Source organism: Populus alba, chromosome 9 (assembly GCF_005239225.2).
Source record: "Populus alba chromosome 9, ASM523922v2, whole genome shotgun sequence".
NCBI classification, from domain to species: domain Eukaryota; kingdom Viridiplantae; phylum Streptophyta; class Magnoliopsida; order Malpighiales; family Salicaceae; genus Populus; species Populus alba.
Window position 1 is genome coordinate 11,061,965 of NC_133292.1, and position 18,569 is coordinate 11,080,533.

The following is an 18,569-nucleotide window of genomic DNA, read 5'->3' on the forward strand; positions in this document are numbered from 1 at the left end:
CTTTTAACTCTTTGTCTAGGCCTTGTTTATCTAGCAAGACAACAACTTGTGCAACTAACTTGGGATTCCAACTAAACCATGATGCTTCACTTATCTTTAAATAGAGCTGCAAAAATAGAAACATAAACACATTTAGCATAAGAAATTTGGATTTTTTAACGTCAAAAAGAGAAAAGGAGAGCTTTTTTTATGATGGGTTATTACTTACAGGGAGAGTGAGAAGATACAGCAGGGGGTGGTGAGTGGAGTCGGGGGAGAGAAGATGAGAGAGTGCATCAAGGGCGATTGATTTCGGTGATGACGCTACAAATTTCTTGATCAAACGGTTAGTAGCTGAAGTATCTCTTGTGGCAACGGTGGGCAATACCGCAGAGAAGAAACGCTGGGCTTGTTTGCTAATTGCTGCTAAACACTTAAAGTTGTTCCATTTGGTTGATAAATTCAGTGGATGTGATGTTGGCTGTGAAAGATAAGGTAGTGGTTGTTGACGGTGGCTGAGGTGGTGGTGGTGGTTCCATGGCACGTGCGAGGTTGTTATCTTTTGATGATACCTGACGTGCGCGTGCATAGCTCCAAGTAGGGGAACCTGCAAAAACAGGAGAAGGGTTAGGAATAGTGTAATGGAGTCATTTTTAATAAAAGATTGTGATGGATTGGATTTTACTAAAAGGGCTAAAATCACGATTAAGACACAAGGCCCATGTAAAATTGGGTGTCTTTGGATCTTTCTCTTCCAGCAGTAGACAGATACAAATAGAATTAAAAGCACTAAAAAGAAATATTACAGAGAAAGAAAGCCTTGGAAATATTGAAAGTAGCTTTTGAGATGCGGTTCAGAGGTGAGTTTAGTATGCCTCGTATGGACCGTCTCAAATTCAAGTATAATGGGTTTCGATTAAAAAAAATATACATATATAAATGGTTTAATAACGCAAATTAATCAGAGTTTTTTTTTTAAGATAGAATTTTTTATGAAAAAAGAAATACACGCTCTTAATTTTATTTTATTTTTGACAAGGAACATGTATAGAACTCTAGTTAGAGCTCCCTACTTGCAGCATAAAAGAGATGAAGAAGAAAAAAAGAAATTATATATAATCTTATAAAAATATTTACATCTATAAAAAGTTAACTTTTAATTATTTCTATATCCCTCTCATATTATAAGCATTATTAGTTACAACTTACGCATCAAAACCTTGTACTCTCCTTTCTCCTTTTTAGTTTCTCTAAATTTTTTAGTCGAGGCATTAATATTTCATTTAAAAAGCGCGGCAAAAGAGAGAACTCTCACAGCTTAATAATAATGTATTCGTAGAAATAGATGAGAATGACTGTTTCAATACATGGACTAAGATAAGATTAACAAAAATAATAACGAATAAAAAAAAAAAAACTGTACAGTAATGGTATTTTAGAAGGATTGAAAAAGGTTGGTTTGCCATCGACTCGTTGATTGATCAGTTTATGAACAACTGCAACTCTTCCTTCAACTACTTCCTCCTAAGCACGGATAGAAATCCACCAGATGATTTCTCCTTGCGGCATTCACCATCATCCCCGACCTGCAAAGAAAACTTGCAAGTCTTATTGTTGATCTCTAAGTCATGCATTTACATTTTTATATATTTTGAAGATAATAATAAAATAAAAATTGAATTAATAATATTGAATAGATTTTATACAAAAATCATATTAACAAGCATGAAAAAATTCACGAAGAAATCAATCAAGTCCAAAAATAAAAAGAAGCAAAGTGCCAACTTAGAATTGAAGTGTTTATTTTAGTGCTCTATGTAAATCTGTATATTTTATCTTGATCGCACAATTAAAGCGAACTTACACGCTTTACTATGTATACATTTAAAAAGATTGATTAAAAACTGGATAGACAGTTCTAAGAATTCACCTAAGTTAAAACTTATTAAAATGAAATTCTGCATGAACCGATCGACCGCTTATTCTTCAGCGACAAACACCTGGAAATTTTGTAGGAACTGGTCGACCGTTTCAACTGTTAGTAGGGTTGTAACAACTATAATTGACTAGTTTTTGCTAGAAACATATATATAGCTTCTCCAATTGTAAAATTAAGAAGAGAATCTGAATCTCTATAATATACAAGCTATTTGAAGAGCAAAACATAAAAAATCATTGATTATACTCTAATTAGTGCTATTAAACCTTCTTATTGAAGCACAAGGGTATTCAATCTTATTCTCACCAAACTTAAACACTTTCAAATCCTATAAGTGATATATTGTGAGATATAGAAATATTAAAACTTTCAATTATGTTATCCACTCTATTAAGAAAGTTAATTGTGATAATAAAATCACTCTTGTAAACCTTTGAGTTGGGTAAAAACTCTTGGCATTAGTAAGGTATTTTCACCAAGAAAAAATCATGAAGTGCGCATATATTCAAGTGGAAGAAAAATCTTGAAGAGAAAATATCTTCAAATGATGTAAAAATCTTGGTATGGATTCATCAAGTGGTTATTGTACTCTAGAACTTGAACAAGTAAAAATAATACAATACTTGAGTACGGTTTGGTACTTGAGATGTGAATGTAGGCTTGTTGAACCATTTTAAAAATCGAGTTTACAAATTCTCTTTCTTACCTATTTATTTTAAGCACTTTAATTATATTCATTATGCTTATTTGAATTAATTTGTATTATTTATTAATATTAGTGATATACTTAATTCACTCCCCTTCTTAGATGTTACAATTGTCTTAATCCTGTAACAGCACTTATTACTTCGAAGAAAATGTGCAGACATAAATGATGACCCATTTGTAAGAGAAACCAAACCAGGAAATCTATTAAAACTTGCTGAATACCTCTTTTGCTATTTGCTGCAGGATTTCTATAATCTCTGAAAAGTCAGGCCTTAGAGCTGGATCCTGTTTCCAGGTTTTTTCAAGCAGCTCGGCAAGCTTTGGTTGAGTATTCTTGGGTATTGTTGGCCGTAGTTCCTGAAACCACATGAAAGGAAAGCACCATGCAGATTGTTATAATCGTGAAATTATCATGTGAAATGGTGTGTGTGTGTGTGTGTTGGGGGGAGATTTTACCTTTTGAACCACTCCAACAGCTGCTTGTAATGGGGTTAAGTACTCGTATGGAAGCTGGAAAGCCAAATATACAAGAGTGATCAACTTGAGAGATCAGAAACTTTCTGAAAAGAGACGAGATATTATACAATATGACCAACAATACCTTTCCAGTTAACAACTCCCATAACACGATCCCAAAACTGAATACATCAGCCTTGTGGTCGTATGGCTTGTGTTCAATGACCTTCAATGCAAAATAACTGTTGTAAGAAAAATGGCGAGATGAACCAACTAGAAGATGCATGATGGTCACCGCCAAGAAAACTAATGATGCATTCAAGTTTCCATGATAATCACTGGGGGGGGGGGATGGGGGAAAAGGCTATGATTTATTAACAATGGCAGACAAGTGATCTCTCTCTCAATGACAGCAAACAAGCAAAATAAAAAACAGTTACAGAAAACTGGTTAAGAACTATAGAGAATAGCCAGATAACCACAATAGAGGATACAAGTATCGCCACACTCATAACTCTAAGATTAAAGTCAAGATAGTTTGCACACTAGTACTGGGAAGGATATTGGCAAGCATGGAACTCTTTCAGACTAAAAGGTGCAAAGGTGCACCTCAGGAGCCATCCATCTGTAGGTCCCAGTTTCTGCCGTCATAACTCCAGTCTGAGCTTTCACTCTGGCAACACCAAAATCAGCAACCTTAACCACCTGAAATGAAATAAATAAATAAAAGTCTCATATAGATACACGTAACATTTGGCACAAAGCTTCGGTAGAATTTGATTTAACTGCTTCAATGATCATATGATGGAATTAGATGACGTGGAAGGGGAGGAAAAGGCTTTGTATAAAATATCATTGAAGCTAATCGAATAGTAAAAACACTAAATGAGAAGATGAAATATGGTAAAGGAGAATCATACTTCATTTTCATCCATGAGAAGATTTGCGGCCTTCAAATCCCTATGAATTATATTATTTTGGTGCAGGTAATTCATTCCTTTAGAAACATCTATTGCTGCTTTAAGTAATGTTGGAAGCTTAAAAACACCCCTCTGCTTGTGTAGGTAGTCATAGACACTTCCTCCGGACATAAATTCTATTTAACAAGAAATGAAAAATAATGAGTAGAAGATACAAAATTTTGAATTGAAGATGACAGATTTGGGGGGGGGGGGGGAGAAGATGAGGAAAGAAATTCATACAAGGAATAAATAAACATAAAATACATTTAAAATTTCACTGGCATTTACCTGTTACAATGCACAAACTTGGAAGCTTGGTGCATGCACCAATAAATTGTACGACATTTTTATGTCGAACTTTCCTACAAGTTAAAAGAATATGTAAAAACAAGGAACAAACCAGACCCAAGAAAATTCAGCAGCCTAGAGTTGTAGATAATACTGTAGCTGAGGACATTATGCCAAACCTCATTATGTAAACTTCTTGGGCGAACTCTTTCTGCAAGTCTGAATTTACTCGCTCAGGCTTGAGGATTTTGATAGCCACTTCTTGACTGTAGTACGTACCTTTGTACCTAAACCAATAGGATGAAACAGTTGAATACAGAATCAAACTCTGTCAGAAATTGTATCTAAAAGAGAGTTAACTTACAGATCACCATATGATCCAGATGCAACTTTGTTCTCAAACTTCAAATGTTTAGGGTCAATTTCCCACACATCAGTCACATCATTGGGTATTGCAACATGATCAGGATCATATTTGATCTTGGATTTCTCATGATCACTGGTAGGAGATGAAGAACGGTGATTTGACCAAGCCTGCAAGAGAAAGGCAACACATTTAAAGTGAACTGAGAAAGCATGTTGAATCAAAACATAATGGATCAAACCACACAATACAATAAGAAACACCATTAGATTCCAGTCAATTGACATGGTGAAGAGATCATGGCATAAATTAAACATAGCAATTATATTCTTGTATTGGAAACTAAAGAATAAACAAAAGCAAAACCTGGAGAACTACGATATGGTAGCCACCATCAGCCTATGGTGAATTATTCTAACAGAAAAATTTCAGGTACAAGTTTTACCACGTTCAAAACATTGTTAGCAGCATTCTGCCTGTTATACTAGACATGCATCTAAATTTTAAGATGTAGCTAGTGGGAAAAATAAATGAAACTTGTTGAAAATGATGCAGATAAACATATGTCAACAAAATTAAGGTTCCAAACAGAAAACCTAATCAGCTGGATAAATTCTTATTCACACACGGTCTTGTGCAATGCAATCCTAATCTACCCTTGCCCATTTCCAGTACTACTAGAGTCCATGAAATGCATTGCTAGTTGGGAATTCCTGAATTTAACTCTTTTTAGTTCTCTTATCACTATCTTGTGATTAAGTTTCATTTCTACTTACAGCAGCCCCTCTTCAGCCCCATAAAATAACCCAAATGGTAGAAAGATGTGAACCTGCACGAATGAAATTACATCAAATATTGGAAAGCAATTTACAAAACATTTTATTGCATCCCGCCAATCCACTGATTTAGTTATAACTTCAATTTGAAAGGACCAATTTAGCAACTAGACCGTTGATTAGAAGAGAATATTCTGCTCGCAAGGTCATGCAAAGCTTGCATGATCCTCATCAAATAATATTAAATCACCACTAAAGAAGAAACAAGAAAATCAAGCTACTGGAAACATAATCAATTTGAGAACAAATAACTTCATAAAAATTCTTTTAGAACAACGTTCAACGGTAACAATTGTAAGAAAAAGAAACCCAGATTTATAAGCTGCAAACTCCAAAAGAAGAAACTTTCTATCACTACAAATTAAATCAGGGAATTGCCTCAATCTTGATAACTTCTTTTTCCAATGCTGTTCTGAGCTGCTCTGTTTCCTGATGATTATTAACAGTCTGTCAATCAAGTTTGTTGTGCATTTCAAATATTTGCTTGATTAAGAACAGCCTAAGTACCCAAGGGCTTTAATACAGAAGGTGCATATGGCAAGTACCTCATATGGCCAACCATCAACAACAAATACATCCAAGGAGTAGCCATCAAGTGTTGAAAATGCGTGTGCTTCTTGGATGTTTAACCCAATGTGAGCGAGTACGGAAGTCAACTGTAAATTTTCACAAAGAACAATGACCTCATAAATTAAGTAGCACTACCAATATCAGAGAGACAGTGATGCAAGCTCATTTACAATAACTAACTTGAAGCAGAATAAGCTACAGATACATTAAATCAATGGCGAAGTGTTTATTTTCATGGCATCAAACACCCTCACTGACTCTCTTCATGCTTCATGCTAACAACAAATGCCAGTTATTTATGCACCCTGACCGGCCAGCAAAATGCATGCAGCCAGATGATGGAATAAAGCTCAAACTAATCCTAGATTTAGTTTGCAATCCTTCCAAATTAAATACCAAAACAGCATTCAAATTGAAAGAATCAGCAGAATAAAAGATGATTTTCCCTAGAAAATTGAAACACTGCTTGAGAAATTATTAAAGATGAACTTGGCTTACTTCAACAGGCATGCTCATCTTACCTGACTCAGGAGTTTTGGCCTGTCATCACTTGAAAAGGTAATTTCATGCATGGGCCTGCATCAATGCCAATAAGAAAAATACTGTAAACTTCACATCCAAATCTAGTAAATTATGCAAATATATGGATGTATAAATATCCGCATGAATGTATATATGCATAGAAAAATACATAAATCTGCACAATAGATGCATGTGAAGTGCCAAAATAAACAGTTGATAGCATGTTCAGTTAGATTGAGTGCCATTTCAAATATGTCAGATCTCATATACAATCAAATAGAAAGCGAGAGTCTACAGTAGTCAAGGATTAAATTTTTTGCATCTTGCTTTTTACTCAGATTGTCGATTGAAGAAAGGGATTGCTGTACAAAAACTTCATTAAAAGTTTTTTGAAAGAAAAGGTGAAAGTGATTTAACAAAAGGGCAAGAACCCCAAAAGATCCTTATTGGAACCCAGTCCACTCTGGCATGATAGCTCTTTGAGTAAGAGAATTACTTGAAGAACTTCGAGTTAGCATGCACAGAATTATCACCATCTTGATCATCAAATTTGTTTGCTTCAAGTGCAAGTGCTTCAAGATTAGGTGATGAACCAAAGGCTGGTGGTGGGTGTACGCTGACCATTGAAACCAAGAAAAAGATGTCAGCAATACTAGTGACACTAGTTGACTAGAGTTGTTGAATTCACAATACACATGGAATAATTGGATTCTAGAAAAAACAATGATCTCAACAGCATACCTCTTTCTTTGGGCTGCTTCTTTACTAGGAGAGTCTGGAAGGATAAAATCAGCTGAATTATCATCAGAAGTAGGATGAACCTGCATGGGAGATTCGATTAATTGCACTTGACAAATTGCAAGTTTTCCTCTCAATCAATTTTAGAAAAAATACAAAGTTTAAAAGATTCCATTAAAAACAAAAGATACAGAAAATGCAAATGAGGTTTATAAACAACATTCGATGGAAATTCAGCTACATTTGTTGAACTCGGGCAAATAAAAAACCAGCCTCAAAGTTTGTAATGCAGCAAACATTCAAGAACATGCAGATTCATTTCGTGGCTGGTAACTGAAGCAGTATATACTCCTATATTACGTACAGTTAAATCTCATTTACTTATACATCAACAATGTGGAACAAAAAATAAACAAATTTGATGAACACAAAAACACAAAACTTCCGTCTCCAAATTCTCCACAAAATAGGATTCTCAAAACCCTGTAAGCACCTGTTGAAAACTTGTTTTACGGACGATTCCTCTCTTCCAGTCTAAAATCCACAGCCTAATCAATCACAAATTCTAAACACAATCAAATCTTCACAAGTACCCGAGCATGGTAAATGTAAAAAAGCACGACAAATCAGCAGCAAATAGAGGTTACCTGAACAAGGCGAACTTCGATTGCCGGTCGATTAGCAGGATCATGAGCCAAATGCAGCAATCTCTTATGCATTAACACATCTTCTGCTCTCTCCACATTCACATCTAACGCATATCTACACCGCAAATATTAAATAATAATAATAATAATAAAACCAGCCTCTTAAACTAAATTATCCTATAAAAAAAAGTACAAAAAAAACAACTAACAATCCAAATTAAAAGAGAGAAACTCGAATTTTATTTTGCTTCTGAAAAAGTACTCAAATTTTTCATTCCCGTATCGAAGACGCAACAACAAATCACATACAACCAAAGATAGAAACATACACACACAGCGTGTGTCTATGTGCGCGCGCGCGCATAGAGATACGGAACTGAATACGTATACGCGTACGTACCTGGCAGGGAGGCGATTGAAGTGAGTCCAAAGATGATCATCAAAACCAGGTAGATTAGCTTCTTCGTGATTAGTTTCTTTAAGACGACGAAGAATCTCGTTATAAACCTCAAGTTTCTGCTGCATCCTTTGCTGCTGTTGCCTTCCTTGTAATACCGAACCAGGCGACGTCGTGTTCTCGTTCACTCTGCTCCCGCAGCTCTCGTTACTACCACCCTCTTCCATCGCCATATCCACCATTCAAACAAAAAAAAATCACGCAAATGCAGAGAAAGAGAGAGAGGTTGTGATTTTTCTTCCTCTTTTTTTTTCTCTCTTTTTACGTTAAAGAGGGAAAGAAGGCAGGTCTAGAAAGATACTGGGGGGAAGGGTTAAGAGAGAATTAAGGTTTAATCAAGCTAATATTATGAATTTATAGGGTGTGATAAGGAGACAGGCTGCGATGTGGGTTTTTGGCTTTCCTTTCTCTCAAGTTGTTTAGAGGCGTAGTGCGCACCCATAGGAATCAAGACGATGTGCGCCTCGTTTAGATTTATTGTTTGTTCTTTATCCTCCCCTGAATAAAATAGTAGTGGTGAGAGTTTTATATGCTGTGTTTACTTTCCATGAGCTCGACTTGGTAAGCTTATTGAATATCTAGTTACTGGCGTACCATAAGAAAGAAACCCTATTAATTATTATTATTATTATTATTAAATTATTTAAATCTTGGTTTAGAGGTTTTGGGTTTGCAACAAAAAAAAAATGGCATCACCATGAGAGAGTCTTCTTACCAATTGATGTATGGAGTATGGAGGTGAAGAAGCTCATCAAGAAGGTAGTGGGGGGACTATTCAAGATGGTGGAAGATCGTTTCTTGCATTGCTCATCTGTATGCCGTGATTTTTTTTTATATTATTATTATTAAAGGTACGTGTTTTTAATAATATTGTGCTTCAAATTAATTTTTGTTTCAAAATATAAAATTGATTTTTGTTAAATTTTTTTATGATTTTGATATATTTATATTAAAAATAAAAAAATATTACTATAATATATTTTAAATTAAAAAAAAAATCAAAACACCTTCCTGAATTCTTGATAACGGATATTAAAATTTGTTTGTTTTTGCAGTTAAAAGATAATTTTATAAAAAATTATTTTTAAATCGTTTTGATATTCTAATATTAAAAATAAATTTTAATATATTTTTAAATTAAAAAAAATCAATACTAAGCATGCTCTAATATTATTTAATTAATCCCTGAGAACACGTGATTCCATCGTCTCGCTTCCCACTTCATGACACTTCCCCATATCCTCCCCGGAAAAAAGTGGCATATTCCATGGCTCCCACTGATTCTTGATGAGCTCTCCCTGGAAAGACCATAATGTCCTTGAATGCTCGTCTATGTTTCCATATCTGGTCGTTAACCAAATACACCCCTTGTGAAGATGTGCGTGACGTGGCACCCACTTCAGTTTGTCTAGGATGTAGAAGATGAGAGTCAAGATCGAAACAAAAAATAATGCCACTCGATCGATGATGCCTGGAGCAAAGGTTTATGAAGGGCTTGAGAGTAATTGTATGTTGATGATAATCGTCATCTTGTTAATGATGAAGAAACATGACTGCCCTTAAATTTGCCATGAAACGCGAGGACCATAGGCCAAGGAGAGAGCCAAAAGGTGATCATACGAGTAATTAATGAGATTCATGGGAGATGTGTGATTTTGGACCAGTTGGATAAAGTTACAGTACAGAAGCGCTTTTCCTTTCTCCGTTGATGCTGGCTTGTAAGGTGGAGAATGAACAGAAGTGATAAGAACACGTGGTATTTCAAAAAGGACGTTCCGTTATGTGACCCCTTCTGTCGCTGCGTCATTATAGAAGGTAAAAAGACAGCAGGACTTCCTTGATGTTTGGCAACCTGGATACCATTCCCACTGCTTTATCCGTGAATAATTCTTGTCATACAAGAATCGAAGATGGTTCTCTCAGCAAATGCTGCGACACGTGGCCAGACATGTAGCTCTCTGATTATCGATCTTTCTTTGATTGATTCATGGACCACTATTCATGTGTCTTTGTTCCATTGCTCAGGAGTCTTTCACTTCCCTTCCTTAACCTGTGCTTACCTAGTTGTCTTGTGAGAGACTTGCCGGTGTCCTGGTAAGAGTAATACTTGTTAAACCCAAACTGGTGATCAGTTGTCATGAGAAATTCAAGATCCAGATTCAGTTTTTAATTAAATTGAATAAAATATTAACCTTATACATGACTGCATTTTTATTAAAAATACAAATCCAAATATACGTTTTTTTAAAGAAAGGATTCAAACCGGAGGTGATAAAATCCATACAATAATTAAGCTTACCGATTTCTGCTAATCTATATATTGCATGTTAAAAACGAGTATACCAAGATATTTTCCTCTGTGCTAAACTTTAAGGTCTCGCAAGGTATAGTATCTTCAACTTGCAGGACTCGGGCGTCAAGAACATAATGCACGTTAATTATCATACATCACCGGTCCACATGAAAACTATATAATCTGGCAAATCACGGTCGCGAATCACTAGCTACACATGCAAATCGTGGACGTGCTGTTATTATAAATAAATCACTAATCAATATTTTTGAGCGTCGAGTAACTGATCTATCTTATTCAAGTACTGATGATTAACATTCAGAAGCATGAAATGAAGCCACCTGCTGCCACGACCAATCGAAAAATGCTTCAGTAGTGCTTCCTTTATTCTGTTAGAAAAATTACAAGTTTAAATCACAAGAAAACAAACACATCGTTATTGATTCGCGTAATTGTTAAACTCGGTTTAGTCGGTAGATTGATACAAGAAATCTATAATTCGGAGCTTGACATGCCGGGTTTTAAGTCGAGTAAAAAAGAAAAATTGTCTTGATGAAATTAATTGACTTGAATATTATTGATTAACTTGGTTAAACCCTAGTTCTAACCTAATCTGGGTTAATACAATTATTTTTTAAAAAATATTATTATTTTAATGAAACTAATTAACCTAATGCCTCGCAAATTAACTTAATGACCCAATAATTCAGATTTTTTTAGATTAATTCCTGAACAGAATTTAACAACTATCTTAATTTCTAGAACACCATAAGATATTGATAGTTTTTTTTTTAATGCATTGATTCTTCTGAACAGTTTGATTTAGAGTCTCTTTAATATTCTAATTAACTAAGACTAAGCACGTTTATAAGTCTAATGTCATTTTTTAAGAACAAGTTGAGTGTCAGATTGCCAAGAAAAAAAATTAATGGGAATATGAAAATGAACTTAAAGATACAACTCACCTAATCAATATTAGATTTGGGATTAATAAATTAAACAATAGCTTGTTTGGAACTAGTTGGTCGTGTATTTTTTTAAAATTTAAATTTTATTTTTATTTAAAATTATTTTTTAAAAATATTTTTTTATCATTTTGATGTGCTAATATTAAAAATAATTTTTTAAAAAATATATATTATTTAAATAGATTTTTGAGAAAGAATAATTTGAAAAACAACTATTAAAATAATACCAAACAATCTCTAAACTCAAGGATTGTTAAAAGCTTGTTTATTTTTTACTTTTCAAAAGGTTTTTGAAAAAAATAAAAACATTTTGTTTTAAATTTTTTTTATGTTTTTACATAATTTTAATACGTTGATATTGAGAATAAATTTTAAAAAATATATATTATTTATATACATTTTTAAATTAAAAAAATCAGATTATTAAATATATTCAAAATTAAATTGTTAACCTGTTCGAGAAAACACATGATTCGCATCTCAAAGGAATAAGCTGATTTTTAACAATAAAATAAAATGACATGGAAGATGATCAAGAAGTAGTGACGTGGAAGGCACGTGGAAAGATGAGAGTGGCTGACGAGGTAAAGTGGCCTTTGGAGTCACTAAAGGTCTCGTGAGATTGGCAGATAAGGCTCAGCAAAGCGGCGACTTGTCCCCGCTACACTGCAAGAATATGCCACTTTCAAGAACAGAAATCCATGTTCCTAGTTGAGTCTCGAGTGAATATTTAATCTTATCCAGTTAAGTTTTGGATATTATTATTTTCTTAGGAAGTTTGAAACATTTTAAGTCAATTTTTTACCTTGTTTAAACAGCTCGGATAATGAAAAAAACAAAAAAAACAAAAATCAACCGTCATGTATCTCTTCAAATATTATAATTAATTTCTTTCTAGATTGACTCTTGGAAAAATATTTACAATGTAATATATTTACTACATTTTTTTTATTTAATTACATTTCTTAAATTCAGATCTACAGGATATCAATTGCCACCGCAGCCAATTGTCTTACATCTTGTAAAAAATGAGAAGATTTTATTCTCTAGTTTTTGGTACAGAGTGTAAAGTTTTGAGCTCGTTGAAAAGGGTTGTTGTAGTTATTTTTTAAAATATTTTTTATTTAATAATATATTAAAATAATATATTTTATTTTAAAAAAATTATTTTTAATATCAACATATTAAAATATTAAAAATATATTAATTTAAAATAAAAATAAAATATATTTTTAAAACGAAAAAATAACAGGGGAAGTTTAAAAGCTGCCGGATTGCCCATGTTAAGATTGAGGTGGGGCCAGTTTCTGACGTAGACAGTGCAGGTGTACTGGACTTGCTGTTGGAAAGTTGGTAATAGCATCCAACTGATAATGTCCAGAATACAACCATTATAAATAAAAAATTATTTAATATTTAGGGCACTGGTTAATTTATATATTCACGCCACCAAGACTTTTTCTTTTTAATACAAAGAACCCTAGATTTATAATAAAAATTTTAAGTGTTTACAAGAACAGTATCAATCAAAGAATTTAAAGATTATTTGATAATATAGTTAATGTTTTTATAAATAAGATATTAAATAACTTAAAAAAGTTTTAAATTCCAAAAATAAAAATATTTATTTTTGAGTTTTAAGTTTAGTAATACTCTGATATATAAGTATTTTTTATCTTAAGATATAAGAAGTTGTGAACTATTTACCTAGATAGTTCAAGAGGTATTTATACTCTCTAAACCTTATATTTTTCATGAAAAGAAAATGTCAGAAAATTCTCTATTTCCAACAATATTAATGAAAAGTATGATAGCTTTCTTTACATATTATTAATGAGATAATAAGTATGACATGCTTCTTAAGAGACATCATATATACTTATAAACACATGGAAATAATTATATTAGTATGAATAATTATTCCACATGAATAGACATGACAATTTATTATGTTCTTAACATTTATATTAGAGAGGATTGTTTAGGCATAAAGCCTTAGAATTTAGTAATATTTAAGTTTTTTGGACTTAACATGTTTATCAAACTCGTGTTACCTTGGACATAGTTGACTATCAAATCTATACATCTTGGGTTTGGAATATCTACTAGACCCATGTTACTTGGAATTTGACCGATTGTCAAGTCCAAGCACCTCTGACGTGGCGGATTGTCAAGCCTATTGTCTTAAGTCTAACATGTTTATTAGTCCCATGTTATCCCAGACATGACCGATTATCAAGTTCAAGCATCTAGGATTTACATATTTTTAGGACTTATGTCACTTTTAATGTGATTGATTGTCAAGTTTAAATGTTTTATGTCTGATATATTTAATAGATCCAAGTTATCTTGAGCTTAGATAATTGTCAAGTGTAAATATCTTAAGTTTAACATATTCACTACATTTATTTAATTTTTAAAAAAATATTATAAAAATTTTAATAAAAAGTTTACTCGCACGTTTTTTTTTTACTAGAAAATTCCCTACGGGGTAACATAGACTCACTTGATCAATAATAATATAAAAAAACATAAACTCACTTTTGATGGGCCAACTCTCAACAGATAGAGCTTGTCAGTTTGAATATTCCTGTAGACTAGATTAGATGACCAAATCAGCAGGCCGGCAAGCTGGCAACTGTATCGTTTTTTACCGACAACATGACGAGGTGTGTGTGTATATTTATATTCTCTTGCATTCCATCTCTTTAAACGGACAATTTTGGCCAGCGTAATAAACATTTTTCTTGTGTAACTTAACCTCGGCTGAATTTTAATTTAAATCAAAATTTAGCCAAACTGGTTAACTTGAAAAATTAATTTATTATTCTAACTTACCTGATAAAATCTACTCAAATCAATATTAAAAAATAAAAAAACTAGATAACATTATTTGAATAAAAAAATTGATTATGTGATCTAGTAATCAAGATGTTTTTCCAAATCAAAACCTAGTTTGAGTCCGGCAAATACAATTCAGATCAGAACTTGTTTGATTTTTTATATCTTATAATATTGATATTTTAAAGTGTGTTCAGTAATATGATAATAATTGTTTTTTATTTTGAAATGTATTAAAATAATATTTTATTATTATTTAAAATTTATTTTTGACATTAACATATTAGAACGTTTCAAAAATACAAAATAAATAAATAAAAATTTAAAATTTTGATAAATAACATTTTAGTCACAATGCCACACACACTTTTATTTAATTATGTTTAATTATAATTCCTATAAATTGAGAAATAATAATCCTATTTAAGAATTGTGAAGTGGATGAGTGACTTGTAAGTTATTGCTACTCTCTTACTAACAAATTAAGGATCGTATCCTTAATTTTAGCTCTAATAAAAAAGAGTTGCCACTCTAATCTAGAACTTTATTTTTGACAATAATAAAGTTTTTTATCTCGAGGAGGAAAAAAACTCACGTGATTTGTTTTTGGGGTGTGTGAAGAAGGAATGAAAACAAGCAAGCCGAAGGCCTCGGGAACAAAAACTCTCACGTGATCTATTGCTGGCAATGTGGAACTTAAAATTTTCTGGAAGCATAATCGGGCCTCCTTCTTTGGAGTGATTGAGCCTGGGCTATGTAATTTTAACCATGACACTGAAAGAATTTAAAATACTTCTGTAAATGCTTGAGAGCAACTGTGTTCTCTCACCCCCACACACACACACATATATATACACACACACACACACACACACACACACATATACACACACACACACACACACACACACACACACACATATATATATATATATATATATATATGAAGAATTTGTTACAGGATATTCATTATTAATCACAAGTGTTTTGATACATAAAGAAAGCTAAGGATAGAGTTCTAATACAATTGTACTAGAACTCAATATTTTTCGGCAGCCTCTGCATACTGAGGTTTATTTTTATCATGCAGAGGTTTATCTTTATTATTAACATGAGCTTTATCCTTTTCAGGCACAAGAAATTTTATACGCCGAGGACATCATGTTAAGGTATTTGTCTCGTATACAAAAATACAGCCCCCAAGTATCTCTTAAACTTCCTTTGCATTAATTTGTCATTATATATTCGTCTTCGATCCAGTTTTTTTTTGTGGTAAAAAACACTTATCTTTAGTTAATATATTTCAGGGAATATATATATATATATATATATATATATATATATATATATATATATATATATAACACAAAATATCCTAAATAAGCTTTCACACATCATAATAAGTTTGTGCAATCTAAAACCAATCATTACACGTGTCACCCTACATCTCTACATCTCGTGGAACCAAGAATTTTGTTGTTAGCAAGAGAATTCAAACTTGAAACCAGAAAAGAGCAAACTCTCGTCTCTCAACTCGTATATGCTAGATTGTTACTCTTGAGATTCACATATATTTTTTTATGTATATATAATAATAATAATAATAATAAAAAAAAAGTGGTTTAGGGAGCTTATAAGCTACAAATTAAACTAGCAAAACAAAAACAAACAAACAATCAAGCCTAGTATGATATAGATTCACACGGATAGCTGCTTACTACTATAAAATGTTTTCGGGTATGGATCACAACATCACCTACAAGCTACGATTTTGTGACTCTTGGTGAGCAATGATTTTCTTAATTATCACTATATTCTTAGCTATTTTTTTGCACTAAAATCCCTTTCAATCACGTTTTAGTAGATCATCCAAATTATTAAAATATCATGTTAGTAGAAAAATAAATAAACAGTACATATAGGGTAGAGATTAGAGAGATTCATTGAAAATGGACGGTTGTTTTGTTCTTTGAATGTGGACTTTATTCTTGCTGCATCGTGTTTTGTTTTTTTTTTTTTTTTTTTATTATTATTATTATTTCTCTGCAACAATACGGGGATTTTATTTTATATATGGGATGGTGAATTATCAGGAAAACAAAAAAAATTATGTTGTACCGCGTGGAAATAATAATATTTCAATGACAAAGGCACTAATAAATGAAAACGGGAGGATGTTGAATTACAATCCTAAATATCTTACTCTCTCTGTGCATGTAAAATTTAAATCCAATCCTAAGATTTACCCCCCCCCCCAATTAATATCATTATCTATGCATTGAACATCCTGAAACATACCTTTCATTCCCGATTTGAGAATCGAGAAAAGGTTTAAGTTATTAAAATATTAGATTAATTCATGAATTATGATTGTTTTTATTAAAATAGTGTTGTTTATATATATATATATATATATATATATATATGATTAAGATTGAACTTGATTTAATCGGATTAATTAAATTATTAAAATTTTAATAAAATTAATCCTGTTTTTTTGAAAATATTTAATACCTTTTCTTTTTGACAATGTTTGCGAACAACACCTCTTATTTATCTTAAAATTATGGAAAGTTTCTTTTAAAAAAGTTTTTATGGAAATATTTTAGATGCAGAAAATATTTCGAGTTATTAAAATACTAAATTAATTCACGAATTACTATAGATTAATTGTTTTTATTTAAATAGTGTTGTTTTATTATTATTATTATTATTATTATTATTATTATATATGGCTAATATTTAATTTGATTTAATCGGATTAATTAAATTATTAAAATCTCAATAAAATTATTTTTTTATTTTGAAAATATTTAATACTTTCTTATTTTGGGCAATGTTTGGGAACAATACCTCTAATTTATCTCAAAATTATTAAAAGTGTATATGATTTATTGAACTCATGATCATTGTAAAATTCCCCAAGTAAGAAAATATTTCATTTATAATCATAATGACAAAGATTAATTTTTATTTGCTAAAAACTTAATTTAATTGGAAAATCATCTACATAAAAGCTTAATATTGAAAACTCCATAAGACATATTTATAAAATTGGGCGGTCTGGGTGGTAGATCTATTAAATTCATAATTTAAAATTAAGTATTAATTTAAATTAATTTGGTATAAATACAACTAAACTGGCATAATTAAATGGGTTAACCCACAACTTAACTAAACCTATTCAAATCTTATCATATTAAAATCAAAGAATTTTTTTTATATAAAAAAACAAAACATTATTTTTATTGTTAAATAATATATTTATCTTGTTTTATTCATTAATGATAGAATAATAATTTTAGCTGAACTGATATATAATTTCTTTGTATTTAGGTTAAACAATATACTTTAATATAAACAAATTAAATAGAAATTTTAGTTTTTTTTTTAAGCTCGTATTTAGTATTTAGTCTGCGTTAATTGAATTACTTTAACATATATATATATATATATATATATATATATATATATATATATATATATATATAACCCTTGACTTAACCTTTATAATATCAAATCCCGAACCAAGTCTTACGATTATGGCAAAAAAATGGACGCAAACCGATAATGTGGAGCAGTTAAATAGGTTGGCTTGTGGAGAGGGAAAGTCCCTAAAACAGTATAGCGTTTCTACTCCACCACTATGATAGATTAAAATTTCTCCTTTCGCTTTCTTTTGATGAATAATTTTCTTCATTCGCTTAAAATCTACGAGAGCTATATAATTTTAAAAGCCAACACGCAGTGTTTCTTTTTTTTTTTTTTTTTTTTTTTGTTATCGATTTTTCTTAGGATGATTGTTCTATTTTTTTTTTTCTTTACACACTAGTGATAAAATCTTAAAGAAAAAGCATCACACTGATCAAGGATTTCAGGGATGGAGTGTGAGCAGTTATATAAGCACCTGCTACATCATTGATTATATCTACTTGCCATAATCGTAATCATGATTCCGCTCAGCAGTAGAAGGGGCTGCGGCCAAAGCCAAACGAATCTAA

At 31.6% G+C, this 18,569-nt stretch overlaps 2 protein-coding genes across 5 annotated transcripts in view; both read right to left on the reverse strand.

The window, feature by feature from the left end:
• Positions 1-1,528, reverse strand: part of LOC118058860 (pentatricopeptide repeat-containing protein At2g17033) — a 2,622-nt gene extending 1,094 nt beyond the window's left edge. Inside the window, exons 1-3 of the mRNA XM_035071633.2 lie at positions 1,403-1,528; positions 209-586; positions 1-106 (exon numbers count right to left, since the gene is read on the reverse strand). The exon at positions 1-106 is cut by the window's left edge and continues 1,094 nt beyond it. Of these exons, the coding sequence (XP_034927524.1) occupies positions 1-106; positions 209-568 (466 nt within the window). The 5' untranslated portion in view covers positions 569-586; positions 1,403-1,528. The remainder of the gene's footprint in view (positions 107-208; positions 587-1,402) is intronic.
• LOC118058859 (serine/threonine-protein kinase STY46-like) lies at positions 1,291-8,970 on the reverse strand. 4 transcript variants are annotated; one of them, XM_035071632.2, is made up of 17 exons: positions 8,410-8,968; positions 8,010-8,124; positions 7,856-7,910; positions 7,366-7,445; positions 7,121-7,240; positions 6,624-6,678; positions 6,078-6,188; positions 5,911-5,979; positions 4,697-4,866; positions 4,512-4,619; positions 4,333-4,406; positions 4,003-4,178; positions 3,692-3,787; positions 3,228-3,308; positions 3,083-3,136; positions 2,849-2,983; positions 1,291-1,565 (listed from the first exon to the last, which is right to left on the reverse strand). In XM_035071632.2, exons 2-17 carry the CDS (start codon positions 8,051-8,053, stop codon positions 1,494-1,496), a joined length of 1,500 nt encoding a protein of 499 aa, XP_034927523.1. In that variant the 5' UTR covers positions 8,054-8,124; positions 8,410-8,968; the 3' UTR covers positions 1,291-1,493. The 4 variants fall into 4 exon arrangements, 3 of the variants coding, with proteins under 3 accessions (XP_034927523.1, XP_034927520.1, XP_034927521.1); XM_035071629.2 differs by lacking the exon at positions 7,856-7,910 and having other exon boundaries at positions 8,410-8,967; XM_035071630.2 differs by lacking the exon at positions 7,856-7,910 and having other exon boundaries at positions 5,911-5,961; positions 8,410-8,966.
• Positions 8,971-18,569: the final 9,599 nt, after the last annotated feature.